Raw genomic sequence first — 26,749 nt, forward strand, 5'->3', positions numbered from 1 at the left:
AGCCATAATGATCACCACTGTTCTGTAAAGTTAAAGTCTAATCCGTGCCTCTATCTGTCATCTCCCGCCTTTTTGTGGCAAGAAATGTGAAAACTGTTGACGAGTGGTAAATGGGTTTGTAGAGGGTTTAAAAAATACCCTTTTTAATTGAGATAGATAGATTCTTTGAAAGGACTGTGGTGATGCAAAGGAGCCTTAGGGTTAATATCGTAGGTGCTAGAGGAACTTCAGATTCAGAGGGGCTTGGAGAAGTCCATATATTTAAATCAACTGGGTTATTTTTGTGGTTAGAATTTGAGAGCTCTGCAGGACTTTTCACAGGAATGTTCAAGGGCTGATATTATGAGTGAAACAAATTGTGTTTAATTAAAACTATACTATCGCTAAGTAAATTAAATAACAAGGCATGCACAATATCATTGTGAAGACTGTTGAGATGTGGTAAAGGGGTTTGTAAAGGGTTTAAAAAATACCTTTTCCAATGGAGATAAATGGATTCTTTGAAAGGACTGTGGTGATGCAAAAAGAAAACCCAGCCAACACAAAGGAGCGTTATGGTTAATATCGTAGGTTCTAGAGAAACTTCAGATTCAGATTGGCTCTTGAGAAGTCCATATATTTAAATCAACTGCGTTATTTTTGTGGTTAGGAATTGATGTGTGTCAAACATATCAATAAATACAGTTCGTGCCAGTATAGGTCAACGAAAACAATGTTCAAGGGCTAATATTATGAGTAAACAATTTTTGTTTAATCAAATCAAATGGGGTGGCGCAACAGTCCGTTGTGAACCAGGGCCTAGTGACTTACAACTCTCAACCATTCCTGTGTGCGAGTACTGTTGTCAGGAATGGAAAGGGACATACAATTTTAGGCCGAATCCGAACGGCTAGTTTGAGAAAGCACTTTTTCATGACAAGAATTACTCTTGAAGGATTTGTCAATTCCTCGCAAGAGGCAGTACCCGCGAAAATTAATTTTTTTAAATTAAGGTGGCACAGGCAGGGATTGAACCCAAGACCCCTTGCATGACAGTCCAACACACTAACCATCATGCCACGGGTACAACTGTTTAATCGCTAAGTAAATTAAATAAAAATGCATGCAAAATATCATTAATATCGTAATAGTTGTTATCTTATGATGTTTTACATACTTGACTTATGGCACGACTACGTAAAGTCATTCCAACATAAATAAACCATTTAAATTTAAAAAAAATTTGCTGATAAAATCATTAAAATTTTACACTTTTGTGGTAGATACCGAGAGGTCTTGAGTTCGATCCCTGTCTGTACCACCTAAAGTTTTATTGACGAGTACTGCCTCTGCGAGGAATGGACAAATTCTCGAAGAATAATTCTTGTCGTTTGGATTTGGCTTGAAACTGTAGGTCCCCTCCATCCCTGACAAAAGTACTCGCACACAGGAATGGTTGAGAGTTGTAAGTCACTAGACCCTGGTTCCCTAAGAACTGTTGTGCCACCTAATTTATTTATTTATTTTTACACTTTTTGATTTTTCCCGAAACACTTTGTTCATTTTTTGAAATTCCTCAATGGCAACCCTATGCCCCAGTATCGGTCGGATTTATTAAAATGGGTAAAAGGAAAAGATAACTCCACAAAGTAAAGTAGGTTGTTTCCATTTTCATGCTCATAAAGATGTGTTCTATTTTCTTAAACTATTCCATGCCCATGCCCAACAGACTCCCATCATGTGCTCCTGTTATCCTATATAATCCGATTTTTATATGAATAAAAAATAGTATCAAAGTTGCTATACGAGTACATACTTTTCCTTTAACTCCCTTTTTCCTTGTTTCCTCCCCAAACATCAAAACACAAGATAGTACGAGTATACCCTATACTCTCATCGTGTAAACACATATTAGGTCTTCTATTTTTGCGTTTTGGAATTTTCCACTTTTCCACTTGTGGTCGTATGGCAGCATTAATGCACGTATAATGTTGAGCATAGAGCATAGAGAGGTAGGTATGGGTAGATAGGTATACCTATGGTGGAAATCTTGTTTGGATTGGTGATGTTTAGAGCTCTTTGGATGGTGCATCGAAATATGGGGTCTTTAACCCTTTCTCGTTGGTTTGTTGGTTCGTTCGATCGCACATCCATTCCAAACCAAAGGCGACTGACTTGTTTTACATTGTGGAGAAATTGAAAATGAAAAATGTGTTTTTCTTTCTGTTTTTTGTTTTGTTTAATTTTTTTATTTTAATATGTTTGATGTTGTTATTGTTTATTGGAGTTTGTTGTTTTGAGAAAATTGAAATATTTATCGAGAGGGCAATGTCTTTTCCGAAGGGAATTAAAGCAATGGGAAGAAAGTTATATACTCGCAATGTTTTTTTTATGAATTTTCTTTTTAGTAGATAATTAGGTTTATTATAAAGTTGAATAAACTTTGGTAATTGGTTTAAGGTTAATTCAGTTTATATGTATATTGCAATGAGGCTAAGATATTTGAATGCATTTTTCAAACTTAGTGATCCTTGGCAGTTTTAATAGTCCGGAGAAAATATCATTGTTAAATAATAAAGCTCTTCTTTGACTTGCCTTTAAGATAGAATCATTATGAGTTGCAGGTTCATAAGGTCACTTCTTGCCCCACTTAGTGGGGTTGTTTTATAAATCTTTACAAAACCAGTGTGGGCCAAGTGACAAGCACACATAAATAGGATATTGTTATTAAGACCTTTGTACTGATTGACAGAATTGACAATAACCTTACTTACTTATTTAAGGTGGCGCTACAGTCCAGGGTGGACCTGGGCCTCAAGTGTATTAAGATGGTGATTTTTGATGCTCGAGAGAGGACTTTACTTCTCAATTGACTTCTAAGTCCAAAGAAGCAGCGATTTCCAAGAGTTATTCTTCGTTTGATTTCAGCGCTAGTGTCGTTTTTTTGTGTTTATAGCGGTGCCTGGGTAGACAAAGTCCTTAACTACCTCAAAGTTATAGCTGTCCATGGTAACGTTTTTTCCAAGACGTCGTTGTTCAATGTCATTTTTTGATGACAGCATATAGCAGGTCTTGCCCTCATTAACCACTAAACCCGTCTTCTTCGCTTTCGTCCCAATGCTTAAAAACGCTCCACTGACATCACACTTTGATCTAACAATTATGTCAATATCATCTGCAATCCGAGTAATTGGATGGACCTTTGGAAGATTGTGCCTCTAGTGTTGACGGTTGAGTTTCTGCACAAACAGATAAGTTTGACAGGGATGCCAAAATGCCAAAACTAGACATTGCTCGGTAGAGCTCTTCCCTATAGATGCTCTCATACGCGGCTTTAAAATCGATAAATAGATGGTGCGTATCGATTTGAAGCTCCTGGGTTTTTTCCAAGATCTGCCGTAGTGTGAATATTTGGTCGATAGTGGACTTTCCTGGTCTGAAGCCACACTGATAAGGACCAATCAGGTTGTTGACGAATGGCTTCAGACGTTCACATAATACGGCAGAGAGGATCTTATACGCAATGTTAAGGAGACTGATGCCTCTGTAGTTGGCGCAGTTTAGAGGGTCTCCTTTCTTATGTATCGGACACACTATGCTGAGATTCCACTCATCGGACATGCTTTCTTCCGACCAAATTTTGCAGATGAGTTGGTGCATGCTCCCTACCAAGTCATCGCCTGCTGCTTTGAATAGTTCGGCGGTGATGCCGTCAGCTCCAGCAGCTTTGTTTGACTTAAGTTTAGATATAGCTATCTTTACTTCGTCAAGGTCGGGTAGGCGGAATTGTTGATCTGCGTCGCCGAGGTTGAGTGGTTCTATCTCCCTTACAGCGGAATTCGGTTCGTCATCGCCGTTACATAAATATAAATTTGGAGAAGTGATCTTTCCATATTCTGAGTAGTAGACTGTGGTTCTACTACGATGTTCCCTTGATCGTCTTTACAGGCTTCGGTTCGTGGCGGGTACCATTGGGAGGTTTTTTTTACCTTTTGGTAAAATTTACGAACCTCATTCCTGTTGTGACATCCCTCTATCTCCTCGATCGCGCGCTTCTCATGCTCTCTTTCTTTCCATCTAAGAAGCCGGTGTTCCACTCTCTTTTTCTGCTCGTAGAGCTCGCGAGCAGCTCTGGTACTTTTGTGTAGTGCCGTTTCGGCATTCGTCGTCAAAACCAGGGGTTTCGCTGTGGTGGCCATGTGAAACGTAGCACTTCAGAGGCGGCATATCTGATGGCTGCAAGGCAATGTTGCAACTGGTTTTCAATGCTTAATGCAGGAAGCATAGGACTCCTTAGGAGGTTATTAGAGACTCGATCGGAAAAGGACATAGCAGTATCTTGCGATTGTAGCTGTCTAACGTCGAATCTTCTAACAGTCCTTCCTTGTTTTGGCTTGGATCGGGATATCCGAAGCCTTACCTTGGCTACAACGAGGTAATGGTCCGAGTCAATGTAGGCCTTTAGGAATGTTCGCATATCCTGGATACTGGAGAAGTGTCGTGCGTCGATTCCAATGTGGTCAATCTGGTTGACGGTTAATTGATCAGGAGATTTCCATGTCCCCTTGTGGATATTGAGATGTGTGAATTGCGTACTAGCTACCAGAACGTCTCCCCAAGCAGCGAGATCGATCAGCCTGAATCCATTGTCGGAGGTAGTGTCGTGCAGGTCTACTAAGACAACGTTAATGTCAATAGTCATATGTGTTTGGTGTCTTCATCTTTCTCCTCTGTTTGGGCATGCGCGCATATTAGGCTTATGTTGACGAATTTAGCCTCGCTCACACTGTTGAAACTGAAGACTTTTGGCCTGAGTCTAGTTCCAAGAACAAATCCACACCCAAATAGACACTGTCTTTGTTCTCGGTATCAGTCGCCGTAGTATACATCGCAGGCTTTTAGTTTGCGTTGGCCCGGTCCATTCCATGGCACTTCTTGGATGGCGGTAAATCCTGCAGTGCAGCAGTTTAGGGCTTCCGCTAGTTGTTCGGCTGCACGTGGTCTGTTAAGGGACCTAACATTTCACGTACAGATCCGAAGTTCGTTATCCTTATTTCGTTTGCGTGGGTTGTCAACCGTGAATACGTTCTTATCTGAGGCTTGTAGCTGCTTCGCAACTAAGGTATTTTTTTACGTGGCCAGGAAGTCAACCCGACGGCACAACCCCCACCCTGGAGGGCCAGATCCTAGTATAACTCCAAGGACGGGGAGCCGGATAAACCGCTTCTTACAGGCTTGGGCTGCGAATATGTCGAAGAAGCCGTAAAAGGTGTTCACTAAGTAGTTCAACCTTACTGGAACTGTAGACGCCACCGTTGACGCTGCCATCTGGATAAGTAGCGGTGCCTTAGTGGAAACACGTCTCCTCCCCTCTCACGTTTGCTGCCCCCAACAACTTTCCACTTTGATTAGAACCCAATCTCAAAAATGACCGAAGCCTTCTTGAAAAATATCCTAACTTGGAAACTACAGTGCTACCAACACAAAAGAAAAAAATGGCGCTGTTAACTTAATTCAGATCAAAATCCCTAGTTCCGTTATTTTTCATTTGAATATTGTTTTTTTTTTATTTTTAAAGAGCAACTAATTAAAAAAAAAACTTTATTTTTAGCTTTTTAAGAATTCTTAAAAATAACTTTATGACAATCTCGTGTCTTTTTACCTGTGTCAGTGATATAGAAAATTATCTTTAAAAATATTTTTAATCTTTTATCTTTACTCACCTCCTGATCCTCTTCCGATTGGTCATAAATTATTTAATTTTTTACTCATGTTTCGCCTTTCATTATTATCTGTATCACATATTTACGAATAAGACCGTAAAAGGTCAATGGCAACGTAAATATTTATCTTTCCACTTATTAACAGGAACAAAAATCAAAATAACCAGCAAACCAAATAAAAACCAAAATCAAGATCATGCAAAAGTAACGAATTTTTGTTTTTGTGTTTTTTTTGGGTGAAAATAACTCTCACTTCATACGATGATGGTAAGGCAGTGTGGCTGGCGTGGTTGGGTTGTCAGTAAAGTGGTCGACTCGGAGGGTAGATTTCACGATGAGGACAACGGACAACAGACATATACCGACAGACAGGCAAAACGATATCACATCATGTGAAGTTTACTGACCTTCATGTGATGCGATCTGAACCGCACCGCACCGCACAGCACCACATCGTTCAATCACCTCTAACTCACCTGTGTGTAGAATGTAGATGTTGTATGTTTGCCGAGTCGATGCGGTGGCTGGGTGCAGCAATAAAAAGTCAAACACCAGTTGTTGTTGCATGCAACAAAATGTGAACAAAATAAAAACCTTCACTTAGCGAATGTCTCGTTACAATGCAAAAAAAAAATCCCAAGACCCGAAGAGCATCTGTGTGACTATCCAAACTCGCAAAGCACGAAAAGAAAGTTTTCCCAATGCAAGTTTGTGTTTTTTTTTGTTGTATTTTTTGGCTAATTGCCTTTTATACAAAATTTAAACTTGCAATCGTTAGAAAATTCACTTAAGTGATTTTTCTGTTTTGTATTTTTGTTGATTTCGACGACGATGTTAGGGAGTCAAGGGAAATTGGAGGGAGGACGATGCATCGACTGCGAGCAAATTTCCATTTACCAGTGCCGCCATCAGTATTGTTGCCAATGAAAGTTGTCCTAAGTTGTGGTACTATAGGTAGGTATATAGTATGATGAAATTTCCAGATGGAACAGTTTTCACAAAAGATAACTACCTTAACCACTTTATGATATCCGATCACTTTCATTTTTTATTTCTTCGATGTCATGGGAATTTGTGAAATTGATAGGTGAATGGTTTCTATAAGTTGCTTCAATGTACAGTTGTTTTGTGTTTGTTTATTTAAGATAATAACAAATAATAAAGCGAGAGGTTTTCAATGTCAATCTGCATATCGACTGCACATGAATGACTTAGTTTTTGTTTGGCTTGTTCTTTTGAGGAAGGTGCCTTGCAACCCGGATCATGAAGCAATGAGATACTTTTTTATGTCTCATAGAAATTAGTGATTTTTAAGCCAGACTTATTTGTCAAAAGGTAGACAAAAACTTTCCGTGGGAAAAAGAATAAGTTCCACCTAATTTAAGCGAACAAAATCCAAATGGAACTTGTAGAACGGGAAATGCCAATTGTGGATTCTATTCTTATATTTATTAAATTTAGGAACTTTTCGATGACTATACTTTTTCAAGGTTTTTGTTATTAATGAGTCCAACCTTAGAGAGACATTCCCCAAGATTTTAGGAAGATACAAGAAAATTGTGGTGTGTGGAACACATTTGTCAAATTAAAATACAAAGTTTTTTAAAGTTAAAAGTAAACAGCTGCTAAAGCATCATGTAAATGTTCGCATATTTTGACTTTTCTTTTACATGGGCTTTATTTTTATTAGCAGACAGCGACGAACTGTCAATTTATAATCACACTTTTTAACAAACAAAACAAGAATGGTTTCATTTTGAGGTTAAGCGCGAACAATTTATTCGTTGCAGGGTGGATGGTATGTGGAACGCGAATAGAGTTTGACAGTTCATAGCATCCACACTGCAATTCGTTACTAACAAATTGTTTTTACAAAATTGACTTGTTTTAGAAAACAAAATGCAAATTTTTTCTATCCTAACATAAGTGTCAATTGGTTTCTTATAACTTTTGTTTGAAATTGACTTTTTGAAATGCTTTAAATCACGTTTGTTCGTCCATTCGTTGTTCGCTCTCATGGGCGAACAACGAATCAACGAATGGACGAACAAACGTTATTTTACACATTTCAAAAATTCATTTTCAAACAAAAACACAACTAAATTATAAGAAACCAATTGGTACTAATGTGAGGATAATAAAATTTGAAGTTTGTTCGCTAAAACAAGACAATTTTGTAAAAACAATTTGGTAGCAACGAATTGTAGTATGGTTGCTACGAACTGTCAAACTTTATTCGCGTTCCACATGCCATCCACACTGCAACGAATAAATTGTTCGCGCTAAACTTAACCTCAAAATTATACCATATTATGGAATTTATGCCTAGAGTTTTGTTTTCTGATTTTTAAAAACTTATATTTCGATTCGAAACTTTTACAAAATTGTTAAAAGAATACAAGCTTAAGCTTAACACATTTTTTCTCTTGAATAATTGACATTAATAAAGCCTACAGAAAAGAAAGGAAAATGCCTTGAAGAATTACGTGTCAAACTTTAAGAAGTCAAAATATGACTATAATGAAAACGGCCAACTTTTATGAGTTAGTAAACTGATCCGATGTCGATTTACAGACTAACATAACAAATACTAAATTCAAATATTGTTCCCGTTAAATAGCTTTGAACTTTTAATAAAAATAAGATTAAACCTTAATTTTTTTGAGAAAATGAAATGTTTTATTTACATGAAATCATTTTCGAACGTCAAAAAAAAAAATATCAAAATAAATAAACAAAATTCATCTCTGTCTTCATTTCTTATTGGTCCTTGCCTGTTTTATTCATCTCCCCCAAGTAGTATTTCATGCATTCATAAGTTGTCCAACAAATAGCTGTACCTGGAATTGTATATAAGACCCTCGCTGTAAAACCCTTCATGAAACCCATAGGTCCGGCAATTTTAAAAATTTTTTGTATGGCTTCCATCATGCCTCGTGTAAATCCGATTTCTTGAGTGTTCAATAATGTCTTGATTACATCTAATGGCGTTGTTAAGGCTGCAGCTGTAGCCCCTGCTGCTCCCCCAGCAACAACATGCACCAAAGGACTGTACTCTCTTTGTGGATTCATAAGAACTTGCATATATTCATAGGTGATAAATTGTATCGCTTGAAATGGTACATTCATAATCAATTGAGTTGAAAAAGATCGATAGAATGCCTTTGGTCCTTCGTCCTGGTAGATGCCCTTCACGCAAGACAGCACCGATTTATATGGGGAATTGTACATTTGCATACGTTGCTTAATGACATCGGTAGGATTAGCGATCGCGTCGTGTAGAATTGTTGCAATCACTGCTGATGTTGTGTAATTGATATTTGTCTGATCTGAGAATCTCCCCAAAAATTCCTTGCACATTTCATAGGAGCAAAAGTAGAGAGCATGGGCGGGTATCGTTCCAGCAATTACAACTGACACACCTCGAACGGGCCTGAGAAGACCCTCGGACTTGATCATATCCATAAAGGTTCTATAGATACTTGAGCCTGAATATTCGGGTTGTAGACTTTGCATTCTCGTTCGAACCGAATCCAATGGATACATTAGACCAAACTCTAAAACACCAGCTGCCGCACCGGAAATTAAGTTTATGATTGGACTTGATGTTGGAAGTTTTTTGTAATTGTCATCCATTTTGAGAATGAAATATTTTGTATATCTTTAGACTTGTCGACTTTCGGTACAGATTTTGCTCAGTTTTCTTGATTGTTTTTGACACACTAAGTAAGTATGTAAGTTCTAATCAAATGCCTTCAAATCGCATAAATCATGGTCTAAATCTAGAGGTTAATCGCTATAGACTAAAAATTGCTTATAGACGAAACGCAAAGACCCGATTTCGCACAAATGCCTACGTTTTCTTGTAACAAGTTGTGTGTGTGTCTGCATAAAATTAGAAATCCAAGTCAATATGTAAGTAACGAGTAACTCTACTCTACCTATTATCGAAAAGCCAACAACCCCAAGTCTTATACTCGTACACATGTAGGTACTTACCTACAAGACATTCCCCGAACAATCTGGAAAACTCCAACCAAGTCCCTCGGCATTGGCATCACAGCACGGCATACTCGGTAGCGTGAGGCGGTGAACCAACAACGTGCGGTGCACAACCGTCTCACAATTACCCCCTTTTGCCCTTTCGCTCTTTTCCACTCCTTAAACAATCAGCCTTCCCCCTCATTTTATAACTAATCATCAACAAAAAGAAAAAAAAACAAGCAACATGCTGCTGAACTCCAACGTCATCATTGCCATCATCCATGATCATTGTCGTTGTCGTCAAATAAAACTCATAAAAACATTTTATTTTTGCGCGGCAAGGCAACACTTGACTGCGAGTAAATTTTCTTTCATGGTTAGTTACCCCGCTCGATGGCAATGAACCAGAGAACCATTGACCAGCTACAACATCATTGCAGTGCAACAACTCCAGCTCCAGAGCTCCCTCCAGGTTTATGCACATATGCGATGTTCGTTCGTTTAAATGCGATGAGCGATGGTGCTCTCTGCTGTTTCTGCTGATGCAAGGGGCTGCTGAAAGAGGATCTACTCCACTCGCTTATGTTCGTCATCGTTGTCGATGATGAGAATGACGACGCGACGGGACGGGACGGGATGATTATAACGACATACACAATGTATAGTTTAGTTAGCCATTAGGGAGAGAGAGAGTTGAAGACCGTCAACCCAAGAGTGCATTGATCCAGTGCAGCTTTTCACCATTTTTCCAGCTGGCTTTGCCCGTTTGTCCTACGATTGAATTGAATCTCTATGGACGTATGGAGACGAAGACGAAGAGTGAGTGCGAAATTCTATTATGTATAGTTTTGCAGTGTGCCTGTGCTGCCCTCTACCTTCTTATTTTTTTTTATTTTGTCTTTCTTAAAAAATATGCTTTTGGGTAGGCATGGAAAACAATCCCGTTTCTCTTCTTCCTCCTTATTCTTGTCTGCCTAATAGGCAATCTGGCACTGCTGCTCGCTGCATACTCACAGATGTTTTCCTCTCTTTATTTCTTTTCTCATTTTGTAGTTGTTGCAAAAGTAAGTGCAATGAACGAGTCAATAGCCGAGCAGGCATTGCGATGCAATTTCTTCTTCTTCTTTTCACTCTCTCCGCCCCGAAGCCGAAAGCGAAGGACTGAACGGAGAGCGGAGTTTTTTTTTTGTGGAGCTTTCTGTTTTTCTTTTCTCCCTTGGGGCCATTTTCAATTGTGTGTAGTTTTTTTTTTTTAATTTTTATTTTGTTTGTTGTTTTCATTATTTTATTTTATTTTTTATTGCGTGTTTCTCTCGTCTTTGCGCGTTGTAATATCAACGCCAAATTGTTGTAATCGCTGTTCATTTGTTGTTGCACGTTTTTGCAGAATACTTTGGTGGGAAAGGTGAATTTCACAGTAGATAATAAAATTAATTTAATATTAATCAAATTTTACACGCCTTATGCCATATTTAAACGAATGCAATTAATGTCATTATTTCTGTCATTTTATGCATATTCCACACAAAATTCGTCACACGAAGCAATTGGTATAATCTTGTTACAAGAATAAAAGGATGATTTAACGAAATTTTTAATATTTGATTTGTATAAAATTAACCAAGTATTATTAAGTAACCACATTGTAGAGAACCTTTAAGCGTCTAATTTTATTTATACAGACGAACTGAAAACAATCATTTTCTGTATACGAACCGAAATACATATTTCTATGAACTGGTACAATCAATATAGAGAAGAATATTCGTTTATTAATCGTTTATTAAATGGTAATGAGTTATATACAGGGTCCGGCAAAAAAACCTCCCGTATTTTTAGACATTTATATCTAAAGCTATTTATAGATAAAATAGTATTCCGGGTATAGATAGATAAAGGTCTATGTGCCTTTTTTAGTAATTATAATGGCGTGGCACGGTGAGCATCACGCATTTGTCATAGAGGAATATATCCGTAATGGTGGATCTGAAAAGCTGTTGGTGAAGAAATTCTTCAAAACATTCCCGTTTTTGCAGTTTTAATTTTGTCTGACGGGGCCCATTTCCATTCATCGGCTACTGTAAATAAACAACATTTCCGATACTGGGCAACAGAAAACGCTCAAAAAATTCATCAAAGACCACTTTATAGCCCTTGTGTGACAGTTTGGTGTGCTGTTGCTAAATTTAGTGTGTTAGATCCGTACTTTTTCGAAGAAAATGGGCAAAAAGTTATAGTTATTGCGGATCGCTACTATCGCATGATTGAGAGTTGAGACCTTCCTCAAACCAAATTTAAATCAGTTTACTAGGAACCACAAAGAAGTCTGGTTTTTACAAAATGGATATGGAAGATCTTTTTGCCGGACCCTGTATAGTAAAATTGATGAAAATTTTAGAGTATTCTTGTGTGCAAGTAATTTCACGACCGTTTTCATTGCAAATCCGAAAATTAAAGAAAAACCTTTTTAATGATAAGAATTAGTCTTGGAGTATTTGTTAATTGCTCGCAAGACCCAGAAGCCGTAAGCAAAACTATAAGTGGTACATGCAGGAACTAAACACAAAACCTCAGACATAACAGTCCTATTGACTAATTATAGTTTTTAAAAATTGAAATAAAAAATGCCTTCACGAATAGGTTCATAAATTGCACTGAACTATAAAAATGTATAACAACTAGATCAATATTTAAAAAAAAAAAGTTACAAAAAGTATAAAACGTCATGATTAATTAAAGCTTTTAGCTAATAAACCTATCTGCAGTAAATTAACAATGTTACTGACAACTTAAAGACAATTTTTGAAAAACATATGCACATATTTTGAGCACTTTGCCGTGTAGCTGGTACTTACAGCGAATGTACGACACACTTAATAGTCAGGTGGGTTGTACCAGGAAGTGACAAGTTGCACTGAAAAATCTGTACTATCTTCAGAACCAGAAAAAAATAATACTGATGTTATTTTAAATTTATATTAATTGGATAATTTGTTGGTTGGGTCCCAATACTATAACTAAAAGCTGCATGTCAAAAGTGTAAATGAACACAAATCTTTGATAAAAATTCTGTAGGAAAAAATATGCGTACTTCAAAATTCTGTTTTAAATTCAGAATCATCACTTTTTTCTTTTTCAGACTATTTCAAGCATCATCATAGTTGAGGAACATCATTTTCAAAAAATTACATTGTTATAAATATGGTAGCATAACAATTCCTTACTAACCCTACTTTCTTAGAATAAATGTTTTGTGTTCCTAAATCGTTGATATTTTTCTAGTTTTAAGTGATTTTTTTCATGAACACATTTATATTTGACTTTTTGTTTACATTCTAAACAGTGTATTTGTAATTTTTTTTTTTAAATTAGTTACATGCGTTTAAAGTTTATCATTTTAACATTTATCATTTTTTATATGCTTTTAATTAAATTCTTATACAACATTTGTTCTGATCAAAAACAATAATGCAATAAATCAAGAGTCAATGCTTTAACAACAAAAATATTAAAACATGCATTTAAAGGAGTCATAAGAAATTAGGAGACTTAGTTTCACGAAATTTCTGACAACATAACTGGCACACAGAAATGGTTGAGAGTTGTAAGTCACTAGGCCCTGGTTTTTCATGGACTGTTGCGCCACCAAATTTATTTATTATTTTATTTAGTTTAACAAAATACAGTGATTTATTCATACATCATTTGGATATACAGTTTGCTAAGCTTACAATGTTTTAAAATACAAAACTTCAGGCACTTAAACGTATCATAAAGAATTTTAATCATATAGAGTTATAAAAAACAGTATTTTTAACCGTTCCCGTTTTTATTAGCTTCAACTCTTAAATCACAAAACAGTCTTATCTTTAAGCTGTACAATAACCTATTAATGTAAAAATTGTTACCATTTTCATTTCTTTTAAAAAAGTCACTTCTTGATTTTTATTTTATGACAAAATAATTAAGAAAATCACAATATTTCACTATTATTTGCAATAATATTGTAAAATGTCTTTCTTAATGTTCTGAAAGCATAACCATTTGTTGTGAGGATGTTTGAGTCCTAAATTAACAACCGTCAACTTACAGTATAATTTGTTGTCACTGTGGAGTTATTGCATCCATTTTTATAACCTATAATAAATATAAATAAATTGGGTAGCGCAACAGTCCGTTTGAAAACTAGAGCCTAGTGACTGACAAATCCCAACCATTCCTGTGTGCTAGTACTGTTGTCAGGGATGGAAGGAACCTACGGTTTTAAGCCGAATCCGAACGGCAAATTTCAGAAAGCACTTTTCATGACAAGAATTGCTCTTGGAGAATTTGTCAATTCAAGTGGCAGTACCCGTGAAAAAAACTTTAGGTGGAATAGGCAGGGATCGAACCCAATACCTCTCGCATGACAGTCCATCGCACTTTTTTTTTCTTTTTTTTTTAAATTCATTTTTATTTATTTATTCTTAAACCTATCTTAAAGCTAGACAAAAATTCATAAAACTAGCCTAATTATCTATAACTTACAACTAACTTAATGGTCCCATACGGACACTCTAAGTTAAACTATAACACTTACTATTAATGCCTTTCGGCCCTAAGATCTATTTTAACTTCAATTCAATTTTATTTATTTTTGTATTAATTAGAAAATTAAAAAAAAAAAACTAATATTAATATCCTTTAGTCCATCGCACTAACCATCATGCCACGGGTACTTTAGTCTATAACCTATGTTTATTATTAAAAAAAAGATGTCAATTGTAAACCATTAAAATGCACTGAGAATTATCTATCATTCATCTGTCCAATTTACTGTCATTGTCATTGACACTACACTACGATTAATGTGAAATTCACCTCACAATGGTGCACTATAATTATAGCAAAAGAGAAATGCCAATTGTTGATCGTATAATCTATCTATGTGTAATATGTGTGTTGCCATTGCTCATTTGATGTCATAGACCCATGATCGTCATCAGAAGCAGTTGCAGTAGCAACACAATAACAACAATATCAAAGCAAAACTAGTAAATAATTGTATGATCATTCCCCATCGTTCGTTGTCGTCATTTGTGCATTGCTATTCAAATAACAACAACAAAAGGCACTGAATTTTATTCCACCAACTTCTATATACAGTCACAGTCGATTATAATGACTTCGATGTTTGGTCTGTGGCGGCCAGCGAGCGGGTGAGTTGACTGACACCGATCGTCCTCAACGTTTCGTTTTGGTGTCGTTGGCTCTTCGCGACTTTGGTTTGGTTCTTTTTGGTATGCTGCTGCTGGTAGTAATCTAAGCTAAGCTAACTATCTAACTACAACTCTCAGCCATCATCAACCAGCCATAGCCATAACCTTAGATATAGCTACTTACACTGATTGTTGTTTCTTTAATACGATATGTGAAAAGCGTGTTTTGTTGTTGGGTATTCGTACGAATATACGATACGATAATATGAAGTGAAGGCGAAATCACCTCCCTCTCTCTTTTTCTACAGCCACACGTCTTTGAGCTGCATTAGATGTTGGCGTTGGTCAGGTTTGTTGTCGTTACTTCGTTTTATACTATGTGAACACTTTTTTTGTATATACGTTACGTACTGATTGACGATAAGGGGAATACGATCAGTGGGAGGTATAAAATGTTGCTGTACTTTTCAATTTGATTATCAAAATCACACACTCCAAACATTCAAACACCCATGATCGTGTTATCCTGATGCGATCAGTTGGGAATGGGAGTGAGATTGGAATTGGGATCGAATGGAATGGGTGCTCCCCAAGTGTGTCTCTGCACTCTGCCTGCAACTGCATTAATGCAATGCAAAACGAGGGGAACAAACTCTCTGCATTTTAGTCGAGTTCGAGTCAAATCGAGTGAGTGGTGTGAATGACATTTCATTTTCATTTATGTGCAGAAGATATGTATTTTTTCTCTTGTTGTCATTCCTCCTCTTCTTTCGTTTAAAATGTTTCAATTTTCTTCAATTTTTCTCTGACTGCATTTTTATCTGCTGCGTTTATTTCTTTTATTTTCCAGTTTTTTTTTTGTGTTCCTTTTACGCTCTGAATGCCATTATAGAAACAAAATGAGAGAGAGAAATGATTTTATATATTACGGATGACTTACAAAGGAAACTCAGCTGAGTTGAGTCAAGTCTGATGACCAAATGACCCTAGTTTATCTTCTGTAATGAAAATTCTTTTTTTTTCTTCATAGTCCTACCCACGCTTTCTTTTTTGTTTGTTCCTTGAAATTATCTTTTTTTCATTCCCTTTTTTTTGGGTTTTTCTGGTTTGATTTTTTCCTTTATAAAGTAAACAAAAAACAAATAATCTGTTTTATTAACGGGGTCAGTAAACTATTTGATTCAATGTTATCCGAATTAGATATTTTGTTGAATATAAAAATAACTAAGACGTGACTGTTTACATACGAAAACGTATGAAAATACGTGTTCCGCTATTAATAAGCTGTAAAGTATTCACTTTGCCATTGATATAGTTTGATTTTTGATTCCTACAATTTTTGTGGTTGAAAATGATGTAGACCTTTTTTCTGACCGATACTTTAATTTCTTAACAATATATTGAAAGAAGCCAAGTTTTAGAAAAAACATTTTAGATACAATTTTTTACAAATCTATTGGTTCGTTTTAGAGTTAATTCGAATTTTCAATTTTTCACTGAAAATATTGTATTAACAAAGACAATTTTGTCAGTTTTAGTCTTTGAAAAGTTTCCTATTCCTTTAATTGTTACCAATACTTCAAATAAAAAAAAAAATAAACGCATTTTATTTTGAGAAAAATTTAAAGATTTGTAGCAATTTAAGGAATCATACAAAAAAGAGCCTGGGATGCATCCCATCTGATAACTTTCCACCCGTGCCCAACTTTCGATTTTTTTAAAGCTTAAAAAAAAACCTTAAATTCAACATTTTTCTTTGTTCTCATTATACTTGAGACGAAAACCATTTCTTACCAATTTTTTTCTGTTTTTGAATTTTTCTAAGACATTAACTAAAAGTAGGGAACAATGTTTTCCATGCGTTTAAATAAGTTTGATTTAAATAACCGTTTTTTTTTCCTATATTTTGAGTCAGAAACTATTTTTATCAATTTTAGCAACATTTTTGAAAGTTTTTCTTAGAACATTAACTTAATAAATGTTGAATAATATATTTTTTTATGAGACAAAATTAGATTTAAAGTAATATCTATAATTTTTTCCAAGTTGTTAAAGTCGAAAATTATTTTTACCAACTTTTAGAAGCTTTTTTTCAGGTATATTTTTTGTAAAAAAGGTGCTTTTTGGATTTTTTTCAAAATTTTACAAGATGTCAAAAATGTTATTCTTCATTGCATAAAAGTTAAGGTAATATAACTTTGCATTCACAAAATACGAAGTGTGTTCAAAAAGTACCCTGAATTTTTAATTTCGTGAGTCTGGAGAGTCCGAAGCTCAAAATTTGGTTTGTTGTCCCTAAAGTAAGATGCAATTTTCAGCTATACTGACTGTTTACTTTGCCTGTGATAGCTGCTAAGCGATTTTTGCTTGTTTAAACAATGTTTGACCAAAAAAAACAATCGCATAAACATCGCTCAGGAGGTGTTAAATGACGTCAACGACGATACAAGTTTGCTTGATAGGGTCATAACTTTGGATGAAACATGGGTGTATGGTTATGACATCGAAACCAAATCACAATCGTCCACCTGGACGCATCCAACGTTACCAACGAAAAAAGCACGTCAAGTTCGATCAAATATGAAGGCTTTGCTTACTGTTTCCTTTGACTATAATGGCAGAGTGCATTAAGGGTTCTGCTCACTCATTATTACTTACTTACTTACTTACTTAAGGTGGCGCTACAGTCCGGGGCAGATATGGGCCTCAACCAACAAGCGTCTCCAGCCAGCTCGGTCCCTAGCTAGCTGTCTCCAGTTTCGCACGCCAAGTTGGTTGAGGTCCTCTCCCACCTGCGTGCGCCACCTGAGTCGCGGTCTTCCTCTACTGCGCCGTCCCTCGGGATTGGATTCGAAGACCTTCCGGGCTGGAGCGTTGATGTCCATCCGCTCTACATGACCTAGCCATCTAAGCCGTTGGACTTTGATTCTGCTAACTAGGTCAGTGACGCTGTACAGCCCGTACAGCTCGTCGTTATATCTTCTCCTCCATTCTCTATCTATGCGTACGGGACCAAAAATCGCCCGAAGAATTTTTCTCTCGAAGCATCCTAAGACGCTCTCATCTTTCTTTGACAGGGTCCAGGCCTCAGCGCCATAAATGAGAACCGGGATGATGAGTGTCTTATAGATGGTGATTTTACATGCTCGAGAGGGGACATTACTTCTCAATTAGTCAATCTTAGTCCAAAAAAGCAGCGATTTGCTAGAATTATTCTTCGTTTGATTTCAGCGCTAGTGTCGTTTTTGTGTTTATAGCGGTGCCTGGGTAGACTAAGTCCTTAGCTACCTCGAAGATATAACTGTTCATGGTGACGTGTTGTCCAAGACGTCATACTTCAATGTCCTTTTTTGGAGATAGCATATACTTGGTCTTGCCCTCATTGACCAATCTTCTTCGCTTCCATCGGAATGCTCAAAAACCCTGCACTGACATAACGCTTTGACCTTCCAATTATGTCAATATCATCTGCGTATCCGAGTAATTGGATGGATCTTTGGAAGATAGTGCCTCTAGTGTTGACGATTGAGTTTTGCACAATTCTTTCCAAAATGATACTGAAGAAGTCGCATGACAGTGCATCGCCTTGTCTAAAACCTTTTTTGACATCAAATGCATCGGTAAGATCTTTTCCGAGCTTGATAGAGAAGCGTTCATTCTCCATCGTCATTCTGCACAAACGGAAAAGTTTGACAGGGATGCCAAAACTTGACATTGCTCTGAAGAGCTCTTCCTTATGGATGCTGTCATACGCGGCTTTAAAATCAATAAAGAGATGGTGGGTATCGACTTGAAGCTCCTGGGTTTTTTTTTAAGGTCTGCCGTAGTGCGAATATTTGGTCGATAGTGGACTTTCCTGGTCTGAAGCCACACTGATAAAGACCAATCAGGTTGTTGACGAATGGCTTCAGACGTTCACATAATACGGCAGAGAGGATCTTATACGCAATGTTAAGGAGACTGATGCCTCTGTAGTTGGCGCAGTTTAGAGGGTCTCCTTTCTTATGTATCGGGCACACTATGCTGAGATTCCACTCATCGGGCATGCTTTCTTCCGACCAAATTTTGCAGATGAGTTGGTGCATGCTCCCTACCAAGTCATCGCCTGCTGCTTTGAATAGTTCGGCGGTGATGCCGTCAGCTCCAGCAGCTTTGTTTGACTTAAGTTTAGATATAGCTATCTTCACTTCGTCAAGGTCGGGTAGGCGGAATTGTTGATCTGCGTCGCCGAGGTTGAGTGGTTCTATCTCCCTTACAGCGGAATTCGGTTCGTCATCGCCGTTATATAATTTGGAGAAGTGATCTTTCCATATTCTCAACATATACTGCGGTTCTACTACGATGTTCCCCTGATCGTCTTTACAGGCTTCGGTTCGTGGCTGTTACCCTTGGGAGGTTTTTTTTACCTTTTGGTAAAATTTACGAACCTCATTCCTGTTGTGACATCCCTCTATCTCCTCGATCGCGCGCTTCTCATGCTCTCTTTTTTTCCGTCTAAGAAGCCGGTGTTCCTCTCTCCTCTTCTGCTCGTAGAGCTCGCGAGCAGCTCTCGTCCTTTTGCGCAGCGCCGTTTTGTATGCCTCTTGTTTCGCTGCGTGAGCTTGCCGGCATTCGTCGTCAAACCAGGGGTTTCGCTGTGGTGGCCGTGTGAAACCTAGCACTTCAGAGGCGGCATCTCTGATGGCTGCAAGGCAATGTTGCCACTGGTTTTCAATGCTTAATGCAGGAAGCATAGGACTCCTTAGGAGGTTATTAGAGACTCGATCGGAAAAGGACATGGCAGTATCTTGCGATTGTAGCTGTCTAACGTCGAATCTTCTAACAGTCCTTCCTTGTTTTGGCTTGGATCGGGATATCCGTAGCCGTACCTTGGCTACAACGAGGTAGTGGTCCGAGTCAATGTTGGCCTATCGGAATGTTCGGATATCCTGGATACTGGAGAAGTGTCGTGCGTCGATCGCAATGTTGTCAATCTGGTTGACAGTAGATTGATCAGGAGATTTTCATGTCCCCTTGTGGATATTGAGATGTGTGAATTGCGTACTAGCTACCAGAACGTCTCGCCCCGTAGCGAAATCGGCCAGCCTGAATCCGTTGTCGGAGATAGTGTCGTGCAGGCTGTATCTCCCGATTATGCCACCAAAGATGTCTTCTCTTCCTAGCTTGGCATTAAAATCTCCTAAGACAATTTTAATGTCATAGCCAGGGCACTGCTCATATGTCTTGTCCAAGAGCTCGAAGAATATATCTTTGGTGTCTTCATCTTTCTCCTCTGTTGGGGCATGCGCGCATATTAGACTTATGTTGGCGAATTTAGCCTTGATGCGGATTGTCGTGATGCGCTCGCTCAAACTGTTGAAACTCAAGACTTTTTGCCTGAGCCTGGTTCCAACAACAAATCCACACCCAAATAGACGCCGTCTTTGTTCTCGGTAGCAGTCGCCGTAGTATATATCGCAGTCTTTTAGTTTGCGTTTGCCCGGTCCATCCCATCGCTCTTCTTGGATGGCGGTAATATCTGCCTTGCAGCAGTTAGGGCTTCCCCTAGTTGTTCGGCTGCACGTAATCTGTTAAGGGACCTAACATTCCACGTACATATCCGAAGTTCGTTGTCCTTATTTCGTTTGCGTGGGTTGTAAACAGTGAATCCGTCCGTATCCGAGGCTTGTTGCTGCTTCTCAACTAAGGTATTTTTTTACGTGGCTAAGAAGTCACCCCGACGGCACAGCCCCCAACCTGGAGGGCCAGATCCTTAGTATAACTCCAAGGACGGGGAGCCGGATAAACCGCTTCTTACAGGCTTGGGCTCCGAATATGTCGAAGAAGCCGTAAAAGGTGTTCACTAAGTAGTTCAACCTGACTGGAACTGTAGACGCCACCGTTGATTCTTTCTCGAGAATTCGTCCGCTGCCGCCTGGATAAGGAGAGGTGCCTTAGTGGAAATACCTCTCCCCCCTCTCTCGTTTGCTGCCCCCAACAACTTTCCACTGGGGTTGGAACCCAATCTCCAGTTGAGGTACTAGGCACCCGATGTTCACCGCGGGGAGGTGAGAGTAGGAGTTGATAGACAGAGGTGGGTTTTGAGAAAAACCTGTGGACGCTTGTGTCCTCTTGAATGCACATGTCTACCATTTGAACATCGCTCACTCATTATTGCTTATTAGTAATTTGTTGGCCAAAATCAATACCGTAGTCATGCACCAACCTCCATATTCACCAGATATGACTTAAACCAAAATGTTCACCTTTTTTTCAAACTGCTATGGTAAAAAAAACACCCACGCAATTTTCTTGAGAGCCCTTTCTGCATTTGTCCGCAATATTATCTGTTAAACAAAATTTATTTGAAATCGATATCTCTTCTGGTTCTAGAGCTATGGACGACGAAAAAACGTCGCGAACGTACGAGCGCACAGACATCGTTTATTTCGACTCTAGGGACCTTGAAACGTCGAGAAATGTGAAGATTTTCAATTTGACAAATTGGGCCCATTACAATAACTTCCTATGGGAAGTTAATAATCCCCATTAAAAGTCTAAATAAGATATTTTTAGAGAGATATCTGTATCTTAGGAAAAGAAATGATGTTATCTCTAAAATAATTTTATGCAACGAGGAATTATAGTTTTTCACATTTGGTAAAATTTTTAGAAAAATCGAATTGACAGTTTTTTTTTATAGAAATAAAATGTCTTAAATGTCTTTTCAAAGCTTTGAAATATTGGCTTCAAACTAATTTTATCTTATAAAAAATATTGTTGGCAACATTCAGTCAAATTTTGGGAAATATCGAAGTGACTTAACGTTTAAATCTCAATAAAACTAACGTTTTCGTGTCTTATTTTTAACTTCCCATAGGAAGTTATTGTAATGGGTCCGATTTGTCAAATTGAAAACTTTGACATTTCTCGACGTTTCAAGGTTCCTAGGTCCATAGCTCAAAAACTAGAAGAAATATCGACTTCAAATACATTTTGTTTAACAGATAATATTGCGGACAAATGCAGAAAGGGCTCTCAAGAAAATTGCGTGGGTGTTTTTTTTACCATAGCAGTTTGAAAAAAGGTGAAAATTTTGGTTAACCCTAAATATCTCCCAAAAAAAAACTAGAACAAAAAATTTGTAACGTCGAAAATTTTACGAATAAAAAATGATTTCATCTTTAAAACAATTGTGTGCAGCGAAAAATAAATTTTTTACATCTGGTAAAATTTTGAGAAAAATCAAATTTACAGTTTTTTTTTCAAAAACTAAAAACCTTAACAAAAAAATTAGTAAAAGTTTTTAAGAATGTGTGTTCGACGAAATTATATTTTTTTTCGAGATTTTTTTCTAGATAGAGTCTTTCGAGATTTTTGTTAATTCTGGATTTTTGTGGATTCGAGATTTTTGTGTTCTAGATTTTTTTTTTATTTTCGAGATTTTCGGCATTCGAGATTTTTGGCATTCTAGATTTCGTTATGATCCCAGTTTTTTTTATAAAAATCCAACAGTCCGTTTTTTCATACAAAAATAAAATCTACAAGAAATAGTACGCACCTTTGGTAAAAATTGATGTTCGGTTCAAATTAATTTCATTCTTCCAATTTGTAAAATTTTAAGAAATGCTACTAAAATTAGTAAAAATTTGTTTTCGACTTGAAATCTATTTAACAAAACTAGATTTTCTAATTTTTTAAGAATAATTCAACTGACAACTTTCTTAACCCAGCCCTACAAACTTTTAAGCAAGACAAATCGGCAGACGGGATGGGAAGTTATCAGTGGGTAAAATCGTCAAAATATCTAGTTGTTTATTTATCAATTTATTATAAATATATTTTATATGAAAAATTTGACAATGGGTTTTAATAAAGATGTACTAAAAAAAAACATCAATTGGCTAAGAAATCGGCGATTTCTTTTAGATTTGTCATTTTAATCTAGCAATACTTTTTTGGAGTTGGTGTTTTTGACAGCTGTCACATAGTTCATGCTAAGTTTAGTTTGCCATTTCATAATAAATAGAAACAATACCTGCGTTTTTTGTTGGCATTCTATAAATAGTATAGTAGAAACTTCCCAGAAAACCCATCGGCAGTAGCCAGATTTTTGTGTTTAAAAATTGGTACAACTGAAAGAAGACTAAAGTTAAAATTAACTTCAGCAAAAAAACTAACTAAAATTAATTTTCAAGAAGAAATATTAAGAAAACATCTGGAAATTGAGATTCTATAAAGAAGGAGCTTTAAGCGCGCCTCAATTCTTTACATACCTTAATAGAGTTGATATGAGCTATTCTCTATTCCGGTAGGGGATCGGAGTCCAGTCAAAATTTGGAAAGAAAAACCTGTGTGAACGGGTTGGTTTTGCAGATATTGCATTATGGTCTGTTTATTTGCGTGTTTGTGACAAAAAACTACACATGGAGTAGGTAGAATATTCTTATATGGTGCTGAACTATTCAATTCTTCATTGTTTAACACGAATCAAACTATCTCACTTGCACTTCATAAGAGACATCGACACACCATTTGCATTTCAGAAAGTGCTGTCTAACTTAATCATTTTTAAATCTTCTTGTGCAGTTCAAACACCAAAAAGATTTATTTAATCTAAACTGAGATAAACCTTTGGTGTAAACATCTTCAAACTTAATTATCTTTCATATATTGTTTTCTCTTTCAAAATAAGCCCAGTTAGTTTATTGTCATTAACAAAACTAAATAATATCAACAGTAACAGATTGATTTTTTCCCCAATGGAAAACGCATAATTCCAAATGCACAACTATTCAACGAACACACCCATCGAGATACAAATTTGAGAACGAAATCACATAAGATCCTTCGAGACTCGTATAAACGTCAAAAACCCATCCGTAGTAAGATTCTACTTTAACTTTTATCGGCAGTATTCATACTGCTCATATTATTTTTGTTATTCGTGTTAAATCCTACTGTACTATTGATAGATTTTCCAGCAAAACACGGTTGATTTATTTTATATTGATTGCATCATTGTATCGTGTGATAATATTGAAATAATTTGTATCAATATTTTTTATTTTCCATTATGAAAAACCACTAACTGGATTTTGGACATCTATTAGTTATTATCAGTAAAAAAAAGCTATGTTTAGTCGATATCCTAACTCATTTTTGAGAATACTTATGTACATTATGTACGGCTCTCTAGAAACCATAGATTTGAAATCAAAACGACCAGAAATGCGAAAAATGTAGAATTTGGAAAAAAAATTGACCGATTAAAATACCTTCAAATGGAAAGCTAATACAAAATCTACCAACCAAAACTTGTCAGAATTGTAAACTCCTAGAATGGATAACCTCAAATTATAAGTTTTACTAAATATAGGCAGTAATTAAGTCCAAACTGTCCTTGTGAAAAAGAAAAATCCGCATAAGTTCATATGAATCACCCCCCCCCCCCCCCACATAAAATAATTTAAAAAAAACTGTTAAACAAAAAAAAAATAAAAACATTCCAATGAAAGAAGATTCCAAAAATAAAAACTCCTATTAATTATACTATAACCTTTTTTCATTCCATAAACTCACATGAACTTTGACCTTCATCGAAAACAACACAACAAACATTCGCATTTTTCGTTTCCATTACCAATACATAACAAATGAACATAAAATACGTACTGTCATTCAACTATCAATTAATTTTAGCCTTCTCGATCTTAAGCCGTATAACTGATTTTATCAAAACTGTTTGCAAAATATTTATACAACCACCCTTTCATTTCTGTAAGTTCATTTGTATATATGTACGAGTATGTACGTTAATTTATTATCAATTCACAATCACATTGATATTTCGTTGTGTCCTTTTAAGTGTCATAAAACTTTCTCCTTGATGAACTATAATTGAGCGAACTTTTGTCACAAACCCTCACTCATGCAGTCGTTTTCGCTGGTTAGTAAAATTTAAAAACAAAAAAATTGTATCGTCTCAAAGATCACCTGCTATATGTACGTTTTATTCTTATTGTTAAATTATAATTTTATCACCAAATAACTACCTGCTTGCCTACCTACTTATATCGACTTCAATTTAACCCCCAAAGTTTAAAACAAAGTTTAACGACACAAAAGTATTTTCTCCTTGAATTGAAACACTTCCGCTTCAGATAAATAAAAGACGAGTAAGTGTTCATATAGTATTCACACAAAAAAAAAACATGGAGGACCTTCCGCAATGGTAATAACACCAAAATTAACATGTAGAATCTTTTCCGACTCAAAAACACACATTCCCCCAAAAATAAAAAAAAATAAAACCAAAAAAACATCTCCATCGGTTTTAGAAATTTAGGTATTTATAATTTTATGCGTAATTGTGCAGTTTTAGCGTTTTCTAGTTTATTCTATTCTCCAAAAGTTGTGTAAATAGTTTTTAAGTAAAAAAAATAAATTTGGTATCTAAATTGTATTTGTTGGTTCTATTTTGTTTTTGTTTAATTCTAATGACATATAACTACTATAAATGCCTCGTGCCTTATTTATGTAGACTCATAGTTGAGTGGAATGAACAACCCTGAACTCGTCATCACATGAAGGTCGCAAACTCACGCATAATGGGGCGGCTATATGTAGGCTTTAAGAATGTATGTGTGGTTATTTGTATGTGATCATCATTTTATCATCGTGATTCCATGAGACTTAATCAGACTTTAGATTGTTGTTGGTAAATTTTGTTTGATATATTTCGAGACAGCCAGAGAACAGAAAATAAGAGATAAGAGCGTATAATTATTGCTAACACACTCACCCACTTTATTTAAATGACAGCACAACCAACAAAAACAACAACAATACACAAAAATTGTTGATTGGGGTAGCAGAGCACTGATGTGATGTGTGAGCTACGAGTTGAGTTGCGTTACGTTGCGTTTAAGAAGCCAGCTGATGAGGAGTGTTTGACAATCAAACCTCAGCCCATGTGACTGACTGATAAGAGAAAATGGCGAGGCAATGATGCACCCTTGAGTTGAGTCGTTTACACGGCATCGGTCCTTGTTGATGATGATGAACGAACAATGTTGAGAGAGCTAAATATGGAAATAAATAATATTTTGCTTCCGATATTTATTATTTTTCCAATGATGTGATATAGCTTAAAGCAAATACAGTTATGAGGTTAAATATATCTTTTTTAGCAGACGATTTTTAACAATAACAATAAACAAAATACAAATCAAACAAATGGTTTAACTTCCTTGTGTATCGTAGATGAAGGAGAAATAATTTTTTTTAATAGGGTGAATAAGGGTAAATGCGTAATTTAGTTAAATCATTAGTTGTTGGAAAACTTTTAACTTACTATTAATGAAAGACTTCAAAAAATACCCGTGTTTTGTTGGGAAAACTATCCATAGTAAAGTAGGATTTTACACAAATAACAAAAACAATATCCATAGTGAGAATAACACCGATAAAAGTTAGAGTAGGATCTCACTATGGATAGGTTTTTGACATTTATACGAGCCTCGAATGGATCTTATGTGATTTCGTTCTCAGATGTTGGTACGATTGATATTGCATTTGTATCTCGATGGCTGTGTTCGTTGAGTAGTTCTGCATTTGGAATCATGTGTGTTTTCCATTGCGCAAAAAAACGAATCTATTACTGTTGATATTATTTAGTTTTGTTAGTGAAAATGGACTAACGGGTTTATTTTGCATGAAAAAACAATAGAAAAGATATTTATGTTTTGCTATGTTTCCAAAAACGGTTTATCTCAGTTTAGAATAGATAAATCTCAACTCGATTCAGGTATATAAAGAATTGAGACGAGCTTCAAGCTCGCTTCAACACCACATGTGTACGTTCGTTCGTACATTCCCGTGTTC

The 26,749-nt window shown here is 36.4% G+C and overlaps 2 protein-coding genes across 4 annotated transcripts in view; one reads left to right on the plus strand and one right to left on the minus strand.

Annotated features, from left to right (window-relative positions):
* The window catches only part of LOC129953346 (ecdysone-induced protein 75B, isoforms C/D), a 352,681-nt gene that overhangs the window by 238,736 nt on the left and 87,196 nt on the right, over positions 1-26,749 (plus strand). The gene's annotated exons all lie outside the window — the stretch shown is intronic.
* On the minus strand, positions 8,373-9,886 carry LOC129953372 (mitoferrin-like). The gene has a single exon (XM_056066516.1). It carries the CDS (start codon positions 9,336-9,338, stop codon positions 8,463-8,465), a length of 876 nt encoding a protein of 291 aa, XP_055922491.1. The 5' UTR covers positions 9,339-9,886; the 3' UTR covers positions 8,373-8,462.

Source organism: Eupeodes corollae, chromosome 1 (assembly GCF_945859685.1).
Source record: "Eupeodes corollae chromosome 1, idEupCoro1.1, whole genome shotgun sequence".
In the NCBI taxonomy this organism is placed as follows: domain Eukaryota; kingdom Metazoa; phylum Arthropoda; class Insecta; order Diptera; family Syrphidae; genus Eupeodes; species Eupeodes corollae.